Source organism: Bipolaris sorokiniana (genome assembly GCF_000338995.1).
Source record: "Bipolaris sorokiniana ND90Pr unplaced genomic scaffold COCSAscaffold_5, whole genome shotgun sequence".
NCBI classification, from domain to species: domain Eukaryota; kingdom Fungi; phylum Ascomycota; class Dothideomycetes; order Pleosporales; family Pleosporaceae; genus Bipolaris; species Bipolaris sorokiniana.
The window spans coordinates 16,362-33,265 of NW_006911899.1; the positions used below are offsets into that span (position 1 = coordinate 16,362).

A 16,904-nucleotide genomic window follows, 5' to 3' on the forward strand; every position below is an offset into this window, starting at 1 on the left:
TTGTTACTTGTAACACACCTAGCTATTAGAGAGCTTCTATTCTGTAATAACTGCTATATAATCTTTTACTATTAATCTAGAAGGTAGTAGCCCGCGTTTAGATAGTTTTTCTATATATTTTACTCTCTTAGATTCTTATAGTAGAGTAAGTAATTAACATTTTTTAGCAGCGGCTATTCACAACTAAGTTTTATTTTAGTGCTAGCGCGTTAGTATTATAATCTTAATACTAAACCTTTTTACAGCTATGCAATGCGAAAGTTAACCTTCTAAATCTTACGAATCGATTGCCGCAATCGCTTTTACGAGAGCTATTATAGTGGTAGAGATATCGCGTGTTAAAAATGATGGGTAGATATTTTAATAGGGTAGATAGTGTTGCATTGGCTGGACTATTGCACGCACTGACCACAAATAATAATAAAAGAAATCTCTTTTTTTAATCGCGAAGCTATAAGACATAGAATAACTACGAGAAAAAAAAATTTATTTCTAAGATTTTTCTAATTCTTACCTAAATTCTGCCCTTTATACTACAGGTACTGTTTTCTCTTTTATACAAAGAAGTGACGTAGGGCGGCGCAGATTAACGTCTGCGCTGCGTCAGCTGTTATCTACGCTAGCCATGCTAGGTATAGCTGCGAAGAAAACGCGGCTGAAACCGAGAAGAATAAATCTATTTATCTATCTATAGGTATACTCAGCTATCATGTACGGACCCAATTGAGCGGCTTAGCTCAGATCTCGAGTAAAAGGCCGAATCTCTAGTGTGTCGTTATATGCCGATGCCCACTCACGCTTCACTCAAGTCTACGAACCATAACAATCGCCTACGTGTTGACAAGGAGAAAACACACGAAATGAAGTCGCGCAAGCCACACAAAAAATCCCGCAATGGTTGTCTGCCTTGCAAGGCTCGGCATGTGAGGGTAAGCTCATCATTCACTTGTTCACGCCTCGGAAACACGCCAGACTAAGTAGAAAGGATGTGTACTGTCGTCCCGCAAATATTTCCTATTACGAAGTAACTTTTCTGGAATGATTACGTGAGTAACGCTAAAAGTACGCAGTGTGACGAACTGAAGCCTATATGCATCAATTGTGATAAATATGGTTCGCAATGTGAATATCTCACACAGAAAGGGCGAATTGCCTCCGAAGTTGCACCTGTGTCAACACCTTCATCGGCTGAGGTTTCCGATTTCCACGCTGCAGGACAAAATGCAGTGTCCATTGAATCTCAGCCAGACCTGAATATGGCTCATCTTCGTCTTCTCCATCACTTTACCACGGTAACCGCTCGAACGATATCACTAGAGCCAGGGTCCGAAAAGATTCTTCAGTCATATATGATCAATATCGCGTTCGAGTTTCCATTCCTTATGCACGCCGTATTAGCTCTAGCTGCTCTGCATCTGAGCAGGCTTGATCAGTCGCTGAAGGAGGAGTGCTTACGCCAGGTCGAATGTCATCACGATGCTGCGCTTGCTCATTTTCGGAATGAGGTCCACAACGTTGAGGAATCCAACTTCCAAGCGGTGCTCCTTTTCACATTCATCATGTTCCCCTTTACGTGGGCACTTCACATTCATCTTCAGGACGACCCGGAATACATACTGGACAGCATCATTCAGAATATTAGTCTTACAAGAAGCACGCGTCCACTCGCCATCAAGTTCTACCAACCTATGTTGCATTCCGAGATAGGCCGCCTCGTTCCACGAGATACGCATGAGACCGACTGGGAGCATGAACTCCGACCAGCGGAGACTGAACTCATCCAATTGAGGATGTTTTCGGAGGCTATCCAGCATGTATATCCACCCGATATCAACGAAGCTTACTCGAAAGCAATCCAGCTGTTGGAGAAAATATTCGCAGCATCGTCTCGTTTCGGCACTGCACCATCCGATTCATTGTTGAAAATCTGGGCTCATTTCATAACCCCACGCTTCATAGAGCTTCTTAACGATCGGCAACCTGGCGCCTTGATCATCTTTGCGCATTACGCTGTTCTCTTCTACAGGGCTCGGCATTATTGGTTCTTTGAGGGGGTTGCACAGCAAATACTCCACATTGCCGACGTCCTGGTCCCCAGCGAATGGAAGTCTTGGTTGGATTGGCCTAGAGAGCAAATTGGGGCTGCAAACTCCCCGATGGGACCGGTTAATGTTTAAAGTATCGGACAGGAGGCAAGCACATTTGCTGTCCACGGCAACGGAAGGATTAGCAGGCTCCTACCATCACGTTAATAGAGTATCGCCCGTTTACCATAGGCATCCAGTTCTAGACGGCATATTGAATGCATCCGCTATGTCGAAAAAGGCGTTGTTTGTGAATTACAATAAATGCTTTGTATGTGTCAAGCGCGATCCTACAGTCATAGACGGGACAGCTAACTTGCTCAAACGGCCGGGAGACACTCATGTTCTGATACTTATCCGACACTTATTCGGAAACCGTTGAGAACCCGAAATCGACCCTCTGCGCAGTCTGTTCTCTCTTTTTTTTACGACCGATTAAACGCGGAAATTCGTTTTCACCCCTGCAATACGAGAGTACGCGTATTCGCTCGCTTATGATGATCACTTTAGTAATACTTCCTTGAGATTGTTATTATTATTATCTGATAATGTAGATACCCACTTTTTGTATCACTAGCATGCTTTTCTCTCCACCTTTTTGTTTCGTATGGTAGCTAGTCTCTCGTACACCATTGCAATGAATACGCGTATTCGCTTACCGCTTTACTAGGCTCAAACTAATTAGTGCTTGCCTGAAACAACATCGTGAGGGCACAAGCATCAGCGATGGACGAGGGTTACCGGCGCTTGGTGGGACTTTTGCGTTCATGCCCTCCAATCATTGTTGCCGACCTCTTCACAAGTGATCATTCTGTAACTGAATAGGAATAGCTAACTTGGTATGCGTCTAGTGCTAAATAGTAAGACTTACAGACTAAGATCACAGTGTTTTTGAAGACTCGCATACTGCAAAACTGTGAATACGAATCTACACGTCGTACTTATAAACATTTTTGTCCAACATCTTCCTCTACCAAGCTCACAAAGAACCTTACAAACTCCTTCCTTAAGCACATCGACCGACAAGCGTCGCCGAAAGTTGAATACATCCTCCTCCAGCATGTCAGCCTCGGAACCCATTAAGTACCAATTATGGCACTACAATCCATCCGTAGCCGGCGGCATCATTGGTGCTCTTGCCTTCTTCTGTCTCACTGGATTTCATTGTTTTCGGCTCATAAAGAATCGTACCTGGTTCTGTATACCGTTTACTATTGGAGGGCTAGCAAGTTGCCTACGCATCTACAACACTGAATGAACATAGCTAATGATTAATGTAGTTTGAAGCTATCGGCTATGCCGGCCGTACTGCAGCTCACAGCAACCTCGAGAACAAGAACCCGTATATCATTCAATCTGTCCTCATCCTTATCGCACCCATCCTGTTCGCAGCGTCAGTTTATATGATCTTAAGTCGTCTTGTTACACGTACTGAATCCGATTCACTTTCAATCATTCGCCCGTCTCGCGTTACAAAGATCTTTGTCACGGGCGATGTTCTCTGCTTCTTCATACAATCTGGTGGTGCCGGTATGCTTGTCCAAGCAAAGGATCAAGATGCCGTTAAGAGAGGCGAGAACATCATTCTTGGCGGTTTGATGCTTCAGATCTTGGTCTTCGGTTTTTTCGTTGTGGTTGCCGGCGTATGGCACCATAGGTTAGAGGCTTACACAATAGCATCGACGAGGGTTTCAGAGATTCCATGGCAGAGGTATATCAGGCTGCTGTATGCTGCAAGCGCTTGTATCACAGTTCGAAACACCTGCCGTGTAGTGGAGTATGCTATGGGTCGAGTATATAGTCTGAAATACCCTCTCTGATGAAAGCTACGTTAACATCTGTCTACAGAACGGATACCTCGCCACCCACGAATGGCCTCTCTACCTCTATGATTTCCTCCCGATGATGGTCACGATGATCATCTGCGTAGTTTGGTACGATCCAAACATCAAGCCACACAAGCAAGCCGATATCGAAATGTCGTACTAGGATGAGACTCGGTCAGCGGTAGAGTTGGCTTCCTCCAGACAATGCAGCGATAACATCGAGTTGTATCTCGAGTGGAAGCCTTGAGTGGGTCTTTCGGACGCACAAATCTTGGCCAATACGAGGCAAATTCAATATCAAGGTTGTTAACGTATCTCCCTGCACAACAAGACACCCTGTGTGCCGAAAGAAACAAAGAGTATCTTGATCTTTAGTAGTTAGAAAACCTATACGCATAACAAATATGACTACAACTTCATACCAATAATCTACTATAGCTAATTTTTAATCTTCTCTAGACCTATATAGATTAAAGTAAACTATATTAGTTATATCTAACTTAGTAACTATGTATTATCGATATAAGCTTAATTAACACTACTTTAGCTGTGCGCGCGCTTCTCCGGGGTATATTAATTGTAATTGTCTGACCGTCGACTAAAGGACGTTGGTTTTGGGTATCTTTGGGTGCTCTGACCGACAGTAATTGTATAGTATCATGCTTGTTACTAGAATCAAGAAACCGCTGGTGTTCTCTTCTTCTCTTCGCTTCCAACGTCTGTGATCTTGCTAGTCCCAGAGAGACCCGCCTACTATCACGGATAGGCCTTGTAATAAAAGATTGCTCGCCTCCATGTTGCAAAATCGTCTCATGGTTCTCTAGTGTGCGTGATGTGCTGTTTTGCGGAATCGAATTGGACATTTCACTAGGCACGAACATGCGGTAACTCTGCTTCAGAAAACAAATGCTTCGTAAGTTAGATCCCGATTCGCTCGGTTATGTCACTTTGGAAAAACTCACGCTCCGAAAGACTTGGCCTGTCGACTCTTTCTCCGACCGCGGGACCTCCCTAATGGCAGGCAGCCAGGAGGTACTTTTGATCCTCACCCCCTTACCCCATGCTCTAGCAGTGACTCTCTAAAGGACATCAGCCTCCCCGGGGACCGTGAATAAATGATTGCGATGAATGTCATCGTCATAGACGCCAGGCGTTGGCTCCGGGATGGAAGACCTTGGGCTGGGAAGACGGGGTGCTTTCTCTTCTTTGCTGGCTGCATTGAGTTGCGGTTTGAACGTTCAGCGTTCGTCTTTTTTCTCAAGATCTTCATGCATCCAGGTAGTCCCGGGCAGTTCACCCCATGGCATGATTCCAGACTTCGTCTTCAATTCAATTCTTTTTAGTACTCTCGTAAGCCATAGTGTCAATTCCAATCGATCCAGAAGACGTTGTGGATTGAACCTCATCCCTTATCCATTCGCATTCCTTCAATAGTTGAAAGAAAAATTGCTGGTAGAGACGAGATGCTGAAGTATCATGTTGAGATGTAGCCATTGGCGTCTTGATGATACCTAGTGCAGAGGTACATCCTGGTTCTTCCGTTTTAGTACTTTGATCCTATTCCCCTCATCGAGCAAAGATATTTCGTGTCGCCTTGGTCTCTGGCTTGGGTGCTTTTTCAGGGGATGGCAGCTTAGGATCGGGCCTCTTTTCATGCAGCCAGCGGCCAAAAGGTTTCGGTCCCTCTGTGTTCTCGTGTGAAGAATGTCAATGGTTATTCTGTGGAGATGCTCTTTTCGGCCAGGCTGGGCCCATCTCAGTGTCCATATGACCACTCCTCAGTTTAGTCAAACCCGAACACTTCTTTCGGATACATATAAGGAAAGACCATTTATATTAGAACTTTTTTATCATGACCATTCCTACTATCTATTGACAAGCGAAACGCGGAACTACTATGTCCCGTTCTAAGTCCCGCGAACGGCCTCAACCTTGTGCTCTCTTTTCTCTCATACCCTTGAACAAGCAAACTGTTGAGCGTACATCGATCATCTAGATAATCGTCATCCCGTTTCGTTCATTTCTCGTACGAAACACCCCCTAAATCCGGGAGAAATTGCACGGGGCATCATTATTGGTTTCCAAATCAGCTCGAAGACAAGATATACCCTGGCAACTATCGGACGTACCGGTGACATCACTGACGGGGATTCTCCCATCTCCCGGACCCAGTGTTTTTTCGAGACCCATAAGGACACAAAGGAGATGCTCCTCTGCAATCGATCAAGCTCCTGGTCGACTCAAGATTTTGATCCAAAGGCTCTACAGTTTGAGTCAAAGCGCCCCGACCGCCAAGTTGTAGTGACTGAGGGGATTAACAACCGATTCGGATTCGGTGGTGTAGGTCACAAATATTTCCAGTTCGAGATATATCGGCATAAGCGTCCATCCAATTTTTATAAGAAGATCGCGGATCAAGACGACCATCCTCGTTTCGCCCGGACCGTCGATGACCTGATACCGACCGCTTTACCCTCCACACGAATCCACACTCCTGCTGTTCACGCCCGTAGCTGCCGAGGGTTAGCGAAAACGATCAGGTACTATAAGAAAATAGAGATTGGAGGAAGCTCACGTTGGGAGGTTTACAAAACTGTTAATGTTAATTAAGGTGAATTTTTCGCGCCCAAACGGGTAAAATGGCCCAAGTGCGGGCTCCAGTGGTAGGGGTACACGAAATTGAAGCGGGAAGTAGAGATTTGCGCGCCGATATTTCATGTACAATATCAGCTCCAAGCTCTTTTCTTAAGCATTGGCTGACATGTAAGTGAGCCAAACATTGTAGAATTCATATCAGCGCAAGGGTTTGGAGGAACGGATCTTGAAATTCTCACACATTTCAGAGAAGGCGACACGGCGGATCTAATTAAGAAGGAGGTGTTTACAAGAGACACACAATTGGTGAAGTATCTTCTCTGTCAGATGCTTCAAGCGCTTGATTACCTTGCATCGCAGGGCATTATGCATAGGGGTGTGAAGCCTGAGAACATTCTCTACCAAGCTCTACCAGACGGCGGCTATACCTTTCAACTCACGGAATTTGGCGTTTGCAGTGCCATTGCAGATGCCCGAACCCTCGTTAGATTTCCAACATTCATAGCACCCAAATTCTTTTCGGGTGCCAAGCAAGCATATAAAGTAGATATTTGGTCCCTTTATGTAACGTTAGCGTATGCATTAAACGTGGACGGGCTCTGGGAGAAGCGGTTTGACACGCCTTGGTTGTCTATGATTGCAGTACAGGGGGCTGCAGATAATCGTTCTTTCAGCTGCGTCCAAGGCATGGCGATCGTTGACCTGGAAGCACGAGCCTCTGCTGCAGACATGCTCGACAAACTCTTCAACGGGGGTAGGCGTTCAACTCCACGCGGTTTGCTAAAAAGTGCTCCTTTGGCAGACAATACTGCAGTATCACCGCAAAAAGAGCGAAAGCTTGCGATTAACAAGAAATTTAGTTAGAAGGTTCGTGAACATAAAGCATTGCGGGGTATCCACCGCATCTTGAAGAACCAAAAGACTCAGCATGCCGAGAGAGCGTTCGAAGATATATCTGTCTTTATGGCGACTTAGCTCGCCTGCTCGGCTCCGTCGTTTTGATTGATACATAGTTGGTTGATCTAGAAGTAGCGGGACGATATGCGCTCCGTCTGCTTTGCCCGCTGCAGGAAGCTGAGAAAGGTCCTGCCGAATCTCGAACGAGCCGTCGTTGACGACGATAACAAAATTAGGGGCTCAGCGCCCCATCAATAAGACAAGGCGATGTACTCAGGCGTGGCATCGAAGTTGAAGTGTTCGGTGCGGTAGTGCATGGTGGCTCGGCCGGGTCATCACTGGTGTCGAGCTTCAAGAGACGTATTTGTCGCGTTTCTGGAGCCAAAGGAACATGTATGAACACGGACGTTGTATCATATCGAACTATGCCTGCGAGGGCTGTGAACAGGATTTTCGAGCGCACCATCGACGTGGTGGCTGCAAAAGATATTCAATAGAAAGAGTGGTAGCCTTCTACTGGACTAAAGTTGTAATCAACGAATGCTTGATATCTACAAAATATAAGCTTTTCTTGGTATGGGCCTACTCGGTGTATTAATATCCCGCGTGGGCTGACCACTAGGCCGTATGCGCAAAGCGTAAGCTGTATGTGCATAACAGCGTAAGCACTACTGCGTTCATATACTATATGTTAGGCTAAGAACCTATGTTCTGTTCCTTATAGTTTTAGATAGCTCGACAAGTCCATATGTTTGTCGTGTATCTAAGGATAAGGCGGGATAACCAAGCCAAATATAGATAATGAATGCAGGGATAAGGCGATCCTAAGGCCCTAGTCGAAGAGAATGCCTAGCATCGACATAATTCTCCGGATATCCGAACAGAAGACTCCGTGTGTTCTAGTGCCTCCTTCCCCTTCCCATAAAGTGAGGGCAAACATTGCGTACAGGTTTCATGCAGACCAAATATCTTGTTCGTTGTAGACTGGATTATTGCTAGCTTCATATCGCAGCTGGTGTGTTTAGCTGCGCGAATGCTGTTGGGACCCTTGGGTATATTGCAGATTATTGTGAGTGACTACCATTTCAAATATATGTGTGGTCGAACAATTGACTTATTGTTGCCAGTACGGGTCTCGAAGGACTCTGCGTCTGCCAAGGAGGCCACTGCAAGACTTGGAGCATAACACAAGTAGATTGAACACGAAGGAACTTCGTCTACAACCTCGTCTTCTATACCTACTCGGACTATCTAGAGCAATAGTTACTTTGGTATAAATTCATACACTTATATTGTTGTGTTAGCTCTAGGCACAGGTAAGCTTTTCGATACTTTGTGTATCACGTGACTTATACATAATACCTTAAGGGCCACTCTTGGATCTCGATTAGGTATCTCTCGGGCGAGTAATGCTGAGGACCTGCATACAATGAAATCCACCGTCTGATGTTTGGGATGAACTACAAGGATTCGACTCAACACTATTCTGATATTTTTGCTCCTTCGTGCCAAACCTGTCGCAACATGTGCATTATTCCAGAAACATATATGTACTAGTTACTGCGAAAAAAGCTTTTGTTATGGCACGGCTATGGAACTTTCAAGTTCACAAACTAGTTGTTGAGCTTATTTGATGTTCCGGTGAACTGGGGCGCGTGCAGTGAGTTCTTGTTTGTCACTCGCGTGCGCCCATTGGCGGAACCAAGATCGTCACGAGGAGGGAAAGCTAGTTGCAAACGAGAAATCTCCGCGATAAGTAACAACACCAAGTGGATGAACTGAATGCTTGTCGCGTGGCGTCCGAATTGTGGCTTGGGGAGAAGCCCGTGAGGCTGGACCCGTGAGGCTGGACCCGTGAGGCTGATCCACCCTGAGCTGAGGACGGGTGGGCGCAGAATCCAGGCTCCTTGGCAGGCGAAGCTCAATAGTCTGGACCACGTTGACCACTTCGCTACGATGTACGCCACGAAACTTAGTGTACAGCATCTTTTCTCACTTCTGTCAATTTTGTCGCTATTGAATAAGTGGCAAGCCGAATTGGAATAGTCTGGCTGTGTATGAATCCGCGGCGGTGTGCATTTGTATTGTGGCGTTCCAATGGGGAATGTGGGGGCATTCAGCCCTTGAGTGAAACAGCTCGCTTGGGCTTAGTGCAGCCATGTTTTGCATCTGCAGGGGATGTTGTCCTACCAAGCAGATCGCGACTGACATCGTCATGGCCCGATCTTGTTGTTCTGAGCATCCCGCCTTACTCCTACTGCCAGCGATACAAGCTGTGGCGCGGAACTTGCCACGAGGCTGAAGGTACACATACTTTCTAATTACCTAAAACGATAGTAGAACGCCAGCCTAGAATGCGCTGTATAGTGCTGAGGCCGAGGAGACTATACATCGTAACTTGTATATAAGGCCTCGTGTCTTGCCAGGTATCTTTCTCACCACTCACTACAGCACAATCACCACCACACTACTCAGTCTTTCATACTCACAATTGCTCAGTACTTTCACTAGCACCAACACTCGCAACAATGGCCCCTCAACTTCTTGCTCTTGCTGCTCTTGCACTCCGTGCCACCACCATGTGCCCTGCCGACCCTACCTGCCCTGCAAACAGTGGGTGCGTGACCAACATCAAAGGAGTCAAGTTCCAGGTTGCCTGCGGAACTGATTACTACGGCGGAGACTTGATCCGTGCCGAGGTGAGTTACTCTTTACAATTGACTCCTACTATTCTAACTTCGACAGACTTCCACCATCGGCGAATGCATGCAAGCCTGCGCTGCCGCCTCTCTGTGTGTCGCTGCCAGCTACGTCGGAAACAGCTGCTATATGAAGAAAACCCTCACCGCTGCCATATCTAAGTAAGAATCAGCGCCAAGATTACAATTGCCATACTGACAACATCAGGTCCGACTCTGTTGGCATCGCTATCATTTCCAAGAAGACCACCATTACCGATCAAGGCAAGAAGCCAAGGAAGGCCTGCCCCGTCAATTTTGCCTGCCCTACTGATAACGACTGCGCTTTCACATCTGGCGGTCGCACTCTGGTTTTGACCTGCAGCAATGACTTTTACGGTTTCGACCTTCGCAGCTTGTACGTCGACAGCCTCGAGGCTTGCACTCAGGCTTGTGCGGCTGATGCCGATTGCGAGGCTGCTTCGTTCACTGGTGGAGCAGGTTCCGGTCAATGCTACCTGAAGAACACCATGGGTCCCTCCAACGTCAATGACAATGTTAACTGTAGGTTCTGTTAACTCCCTAGTATAAGCTTTCCACTGACATTAGCAGCTGTTTACGTCCTCACCCCTAATACTGAGTAAATACACCTAGTATGCCTCGAACGGTCTTGTGTCCGCTTCATAGAACATGAACCTTGTAGCTGTTTATTACGTACGGTTTCAGCTCTGGTACCATCCTCTGCGATTACGTTTCCGGTAACAGCTTATGCTTCGGCTTAATCAACGCTCTGAGTTTGTGTTATGATATTACCATGTAGTGCTTTACTTTAATATTATTGTCCAATATAATGTAATTCTAAGCGTGCATCTTATGACATAACGTTTCCTTGAAGTATCAAAGCTGCATAGATATTTCTTTACCTCATTGTAGCACGAATGCTTTCGTGATGCAGAGAGGGACAGCTTCTGCGATCTTGTAAGATACTAATAACACTACAATGGTATCAGCTAACCCCACCAATGCAGAATCCTATTTTATAGGATGACGAACAACCTTGCCAGTACTTCGCATCGGGTTTCTGAAAATCGTTAGTTCGTACTCAAGATCAGACGAGAGATGGTACTAGCGCAGGTGCACGGTGTGCTGCATCAGCACTAACTCACCCTATCGCTCCGAATAGCTTGCCGTAATGATTTACCGGCTACTCTAATTAGAAGCCTTCTCCATATCTTACCTCTAGCCTAGGTTTACCATTGCATATATAATCAACGGGGTTTCCTCATACATTCTAAAACTTCACTACCATACCTACTATTACACACAAACAATTATCGTTTGTTCAACTCCTCTTAACGTTTACTATCTGAGTTGGTTGAAGTTAGCCCGCTGTCGCTAAATTTCAAAATCTCATATTCTTTGTTACCAATTCTATCATTCTGTAAGTACTCAAAGGTATTGTTCAAGTAATAGCAAAATAACTTACATATTCTACCAGTCTATAAAGACCATGTTGATGCGCCTGGTCATTCTGTCTGCGATAGCAGCAGTAGTTTCAGCAGACAGCCTTTGCTGGTACAATTCTGGCTCGAACGCTGCACTTACTATTGGCTGCTGCACTTCTGGCAGCTGCCCTTCTTCTCACAGAGGTGCTACTTTCAGAGGGTCTTTACAGGCGAATGACTGTAGTAGTGCAGGTCGTTGCTAATAGGGGTTAACTGTGGGTCACATAGTGTCGCGGTAAAGCTTATTTAGCTATGAAGCTAAGTAAGCTTGAGTCCGGATGTTGAAGGTGACGGAGCTTACATGGATCAATCTTATCATGCCAAGTATATACAACACAGATAGGAGTTACACATAAGGTTGTGGTACTTTACATCTCCGACTATGTAGATAGAAGCTGCGTTCGAGCTCTGATGGAGCTCGACAGGCAATTTATCTCCCTTTTCCTTTGAGTAACTTAATCATGCTTGACTTCTACTCCATATAGTGAGCGACGATAAACATCTAAACCTGCGGGGCGCGCATAGTGTTCCAAGGGTTAGTAGAAAAGAAATGCAGGTGCAAACACCGAGTCAACGAGAATGCATGTAGTTTTGGTGGGCCAAGATTCTCACACCATAGCTCCCCAAGCGCAGCCCCTCATATTATCGCTCCCCAGAATTAGAGGTTCGGCTTCACCGCTAACATGGTAATACCCAACATTCTCGGCGATGAACCTTTGTTGCAAAAGTCTATCAGCACCACTGCAGTCAGCGTGTACACACTAATTAGCTACTATCCTGGCTGAATTTTAATTGGGCGTACAGATTCTGGGTCTAAAGCAAGGACACATCAAGAATCTGGAAAATTGCAGCCACAACCCCAGCTCTTCGAGCTACGTTCTCGCCAACCGCCCCAACTGTACTTACACCATTTCTGCAATCATATCTTACCCTAATCATAACAACAAAGTGGCAAACACTTCTTACGTCAATCTGAAAGTGTTCCTAAATCCAACACAGCTAGTTTTCAGATCTGCTGCCCTAATGGCAACCTTGACAATTATAGATAAGGGCTTCACTACTCAATTAGCTTGATCTTCTTTATTATGGGGACTTTCGGTTCCAAATAACGCTGAATCGTCGGAGAAAATACGATTGCAGACATGGTGTACTGTAAGCTGTCGCTACACTGTCCTTTCTCTAGATTCTGCTCGTTGGGATCTAGTCTATCATAACGGTAGTTTTCTCGGTCTTTGATGAATTTGAATTACGTCACAGACGGTTCGCGCTGCTTACGTTGAGTAAGCCATGTCAGCGGCAACGCTTGGATCTGACTTCTATATGAACATTTCGCTAGGATTGACGCTTGGCAGACTTGCACTCAGCGGTTTTATGGTCTCCCAGCCACCCATATAACTTTGAAAGAATAAACGAGATTGAATTGCATGTTAGAATTTCTAACCTTCATCGTATTTTTCAAAAGTCTCAACGGAACGTACTTCGTGAATCCAACGATATGAAGCTTTCTACATATCTGTTTTGCAGTCCTAGCCTTGACATCAAGTTCTTTTGCGTCAGTACATATATCCTACATACTTATTTCCTAACTTCCTTGACTATCTTTGATACAAAGCTTGCGAAGATGCCTGTTCCTATCTGCTAACGGTGTTCCGACTATGCATCGCTCCTGATCCTCATGACATAACTACCAAACTATGAATTTTGGGTTATACAGAGAAAGAGTATATCTGACAAACGTGTACTCTGCTGCCAAGTGAGTGGTGTGCTGGAGTTTGTCCTTAATCAGTATTATTCATAACATGTACACAATTCCAAATGCACCAAAAATGATTGAGGTTGTAGCGAAGATAGTTCTGAAATGGGCGTTGGATTTCATACCCAGATCGGATTATCCATAGGGGGCAAAACAAATATGAAGATCCTGCAACTGCATGATATAAAAAATACAAAATCTTGACATCATGACCAAAAGAATGTTACCCTAGAATAAATCGAAGTGGGACGCCATGGTCCCAGCGAGTTACCGCGGATCAAACTTTGCTGGCCATGGGGACCTACAGCTTTCAACCTTGCAGATATTCACTTCAAAGCATAGCTAGAACCATCTACAGAAATACCTTCACAGCATTCGCAGTACTTTGAAAGTCCTCTAGAACATGCCAATGCCCCACATTTTCCACCACATGCAGACTTCCCTTATCTCCTAGCCCTTCCAAGTATTTCTCGCACAAATGAGGCGGCGATACCTTGTCTTCAGTTCCTGTAATAATGAGCGTTCTGGGCTGGATCGCGGCAAAGTCGAGCGCCTTTGCCTCCGCAAGTGCTGTGCATCCCTTCGCATACCCCTCCGGGTCCTGACCAAGTAAGGACATGCGCACTGCTGCTACTGCCACCGGATTTGTAGTTTTGGTCTTTTCTGAAGTACCAGCGTCGACAACAGCGTCGACAACAGCGTGCATGCCCTTGCTCCGCACCGTCTGGGCTCGAGCGTGAGCACCCGCACTCCCTGCTTCAGGTAGAGGTGACGGTGGTGGCCCGATCAGGATTAGTTTGAATATTTTGTTTGGATGTATCAGTGCAAACTGAACAGCTGCAAGACATCCGATTGAATGAGCTATAAGTATTGCATCCGGTGTGATGTTCGCCTTCTTAAATATGCCGTTGACGTCATTGGCAATGGAGTCGATGCTGACTTTGCTAAGTGGCGAGGATGGTGAGAGCCCGTGGCCTTCCAGGTCAAACAAATGTAGTGAGTGTGTGATTTCGAGGCCCAAAGACTGGATTAGTGGAGTGTAGAAGTCAGAGGTGCCACCAAGACCATGGATGAAAACGATAGGTGATTTTGATTGTATGCCGATACTTTTGTAATAGAGTGGTTTGTTGTTGATGTATGTAAGCAACGTGGTGTCGACGCTCTTGGCCGCGTTACAAGGCTGTATGTAAGACAACGTGCTTCCAACTTTGGTGATGGTCGGATTGTTCGAGTTTGGACTTGCAATGCGATTTGTCAGAGTACCGAGACCGCTGACAGATACGGCGACAGTGTCACCAGGCTTGAGATAGACTGGTGGTTTCCTTCCGATACCAACCCCTGCAGGCTTTATTGCAGGTCAGTACGCTTAATTACTCAACAACGAATGCACTTACTGTTCCAGTAGCAAGAACATCGCCCGGCATGAGTGTTTGCCCTTCGGACATGGTCTTGATCAGATGGGGAATGGAAAATATCAAGTCCTTTGTTGTGGCTTTCTGTCGTAGCTCGCCATTGACGTATGTCTCAAGCTGCAGTACTTTATCTAGCTTGGACGCCGGTACAGCAATCGGCCCCTACCGTACTAAGTCAGGCACTGCTTGAACACACCTGGTAGTACACATCAACTTACCATGGGGCAGAATGTATCGGGGGACTTTCCAATGTAAAACTGCTTGTGATCCCTTTGACGCTCACGCGCCGTCACGTCATTGACAATTGTGTAGCCCCATACATAGTCCATTGCGCTTTCTTCTGAGACACGAAACCCAGCCTTGCCAATGACAACACCAATCTCGCCTTCATAGTCGACTGTCTCCGTGAAGCCCGAATGCGGCAAGATTTCTTCGCCATCTCCGATAATAGAAGTAAAACGTTTAGTGAAAATGACCGGGTGGGACGGCGTGTCTACTTTGTCTGAGCTGTCAAAACCTGAGCTATTGAACTCCTTCGCGTGTTCAGCATAATTTTTGCCAACACACAAAATATCGCGGCCGGTGAAAGGTGGCAAGATCCTGATAGTGGAAGCCGGTAAATTTTTGCCCGAAAGGATGATGTTGGATTCGCCAACTTCAATCACTTGGTAGATGCTGTCTAGCGGCGTTCCGGACAAGAAGGCCAATGGTTGGATAGATGCATTCGCGAGATCATAATGGCCAACACGGGTGCGCCCTGTGTCCGGATCTTGGAAAGACATAGTTCGTCAGGGACATGCTTCCAATTTCTGAATTGGTGGAAGACATGGTTCGGAATGCAAATTCAATGTTTCTTGCTGGTTGATCCTAAGATTATAGGTTGGCAATGCAAGCTGCCGTCTAATCGCTCAATTAATAGAATAAAATCAAGAATACGCATTCGCAAATGTCACATCTGATACGAACTATCTGGATGTGCGCCAATACGTGGAACGGGTAAAGAGGGGAAATAGTGAACTCGCGGAGGGAGAATCGCGGAGATGGCGGGGATAGCAGAGAGGGTACGTACTGCGGGGCTCCCGCTGCAGACTTGGCGTCGCTCAATGCGCGGCGGATAACTGTGCAAAAACCACGCATGCTTTTCTCGTGAGATCTGGGATGAGCCAAAGCCAAGCTAGCACCGAGTGAAAAGCCAACTTACGAAGCTGTTCAACATCAAGTTCAGGTTGGAAGGCGTCCATCAGTTGTGATTAGGTTACTGTTTAGAGGGCATTCTCTCCGCTTCATTTCACATGTTGCATACTACGCAATTTCATCAAGTACGGCATATGCACAACGATGCGATATTCTCGATATAAGAGAAAGCTAGCCGTCTAACAACTGCCTTGAGCCCTTCCCGACTGTGAGTGGATGTGTTACTAGGTCAGAATGGCCATCTCTCCTTATCATGCACAAAAGTCTTGCAATTCTAGCACCACTAAGATTGTTTTCATTGACAAGAAAGATTCTTCTACGTATCTCTTCCCGCAGACGAAGCGTATGGCACCAAGACTTCTGGTATTCTCATCTATTTTTTCTTATTCTTCGGCAGATTGTGCAACTTCATCTCGGGCATGATTGAGTTTGTAGCTGACAATACTCTTGGTGTAGCTGCATTTCCGTCGTATGCTACATTTCACTTTTGGTCGGCTGTGACCTTTTACTCCTGACACGGGCATAATCGCGTGTATATCCAGGTCTCTGTTTATCTGGGATGGTGAGCAATGCTTGAACTTTCTAGGCATAAACCGGCATTGCGACGAAGCAATTGCGGCCAGAAGTCATTCTGCTAATTCTGGCTCATTCAAGGAGCTATCTCCACTGTCGCCAATATTAGCAGCTCATAGATTCTTCACTTCCGCTACTTTTTCTCAAAAATAAGCTCCTGCTTCTTGCCAATAATTTCATAGCTAACAGCAGCAAACCCCCAACCACTACAAGTTCAGTTGCTTCATCGTTAGGCCCTTATGCATTTTCATTTCTTTTATATTTGATTGGGAGCTATCTACCTATGTCTGCTGCAAACGAGGTAAGTAGCGCAAGCATCTAAGACAGTGAGTCAATACCTACCAGTCCTCCAGTTCCATTTGTAACATTAAACACAGAACCCTAGAT

General features: G+C 45.8%; 6 protein-coding genes across 6 annotated transcripts; 5 read left to right on the forward strand and 1 right to left on the reverse strand.

Moving 5' to 3' along the window:
• Positions 1-860: 860 nt before the first annotated feature.
• COCSADRAFT_24929 (uncharacterized protein) lies at positions 861-2,177 on the forward strand (the record flags this gene model as incomplete). The annotated part of the gene is made up of 2 exons (XM_007700057.1): positions 861-929; positions 1,071-2,177. The coding sequence occupies 2 exons, from the start codon at positions 861-863 to the stop codon at positions 2,175-2,177; spliced, it is 1,176 nt and encodes a 391-aa protein (XP_007698247.1).
• Positions 2,178-3,144: 967 nt separating this feature from the next.
• Positions 3,145-3,904, forward strand: COCSADRAFT_354379 (uncharacterized protein; the record flags this gene model as incomplete). Its single annotated transcript, XM_007700273.1, has 2 exons — positions 3,145-3,313; positions 3,372-3,904. 2 exons carry the CDS (start codon positions 3,145-3,147, stop codon positions 3,902-3,904), a joined length of 702 nt encoding a protein of 233 aa, XP_007698463.1.
• A 1,903-nt stretch (positions 3,905-5,807) lies between these two features.
• Positions 5,808-7,369, forward strand: COCSADRAFT_169766 (uncharacterized protein; the record flags this gene model as incomplete). The annotated part of the gene is made up of 3 exons (XM_007700274.1): positions 5,808-5,889; positions 5,964-6,511; positions 6,683-7,369. 3 exons carry the CDS (start codon positions 5,808-5,810, stop codon positions 7,367-7,369), a joined length of 1,317 nt encoding a protein of 438 aa, XP_007698464.1.
• A 2,484-nt stretch (positions 7,370-9,853) lies between these two features.
• COCSADRAFT_35344 (uncharacterized protein) lies at positions 9,854-10,948 on the forward strand. Its single transcript, XM_007700090.1, has 4 exons — positions 9,854-10,101; positions 10,148-10,263; positions 10,310-10,644; positions 10,693-10,948. The coding sequence occupies exons 1-4, from the start codon at positions 9,931-9,933 to the stop codon at positions 10,722-10,724; spliced, it is 654 nt and encodes a 217-aa protein (XP_007698280.1). The 5' UTR covers positions 9,854-9,930; the 3' UTR covers positions 10,725-10,948.
• A 446-nt stretch (positions 10,949-11,394) lies between these two features.
• On the forward strand, positions 11,395-12,024 carry COCSADRAFT_35345 (uncharacterized protein). The gene is made up of 2 exons (XM_007700091.1): positions 11,395-11,521; positions 11,579-12,024. Exon 2 carries the CDS (start codon positions 11,591-11,593, stop codon positions 11,786-11,788), a length of 198 nt encoding a protein of 65 aa, XP_007698281.1. The 5' UTR covers positions 11,395-11,521; positions 11,579-11,590; the 3' UTR covers positions 11,789-12,024.
• Positions 12,025-13,690: 1,666 nt separating this feature from the next.
• COCSADRAFT_139003 (uncharacterized protein) lies at positions 13,691-15,565 on the reverse strand (the record flags this gene model as incomplete). The annotated part of the gene is made up of 3 exons (XM_007700275.1): positions 14,969-15,565; positions 14,733-14,912; positions 13,691-14,683 (listed from the first exon to the last, which is right to left on the reverse strand). The coding sequence occupies exons 1-3, from the start codon at positions 15,530-15,532 to the stop codon at positions 13,691-13,693; spliced, it is 1,737 nt and encodes a 578-aa protein (XP_007698465.1). The 5' UTR covers positions 15,533-15,565.
• Between the last annotated feature and the right edge of the window lie 1,339 nt (positions 15,566-16,904).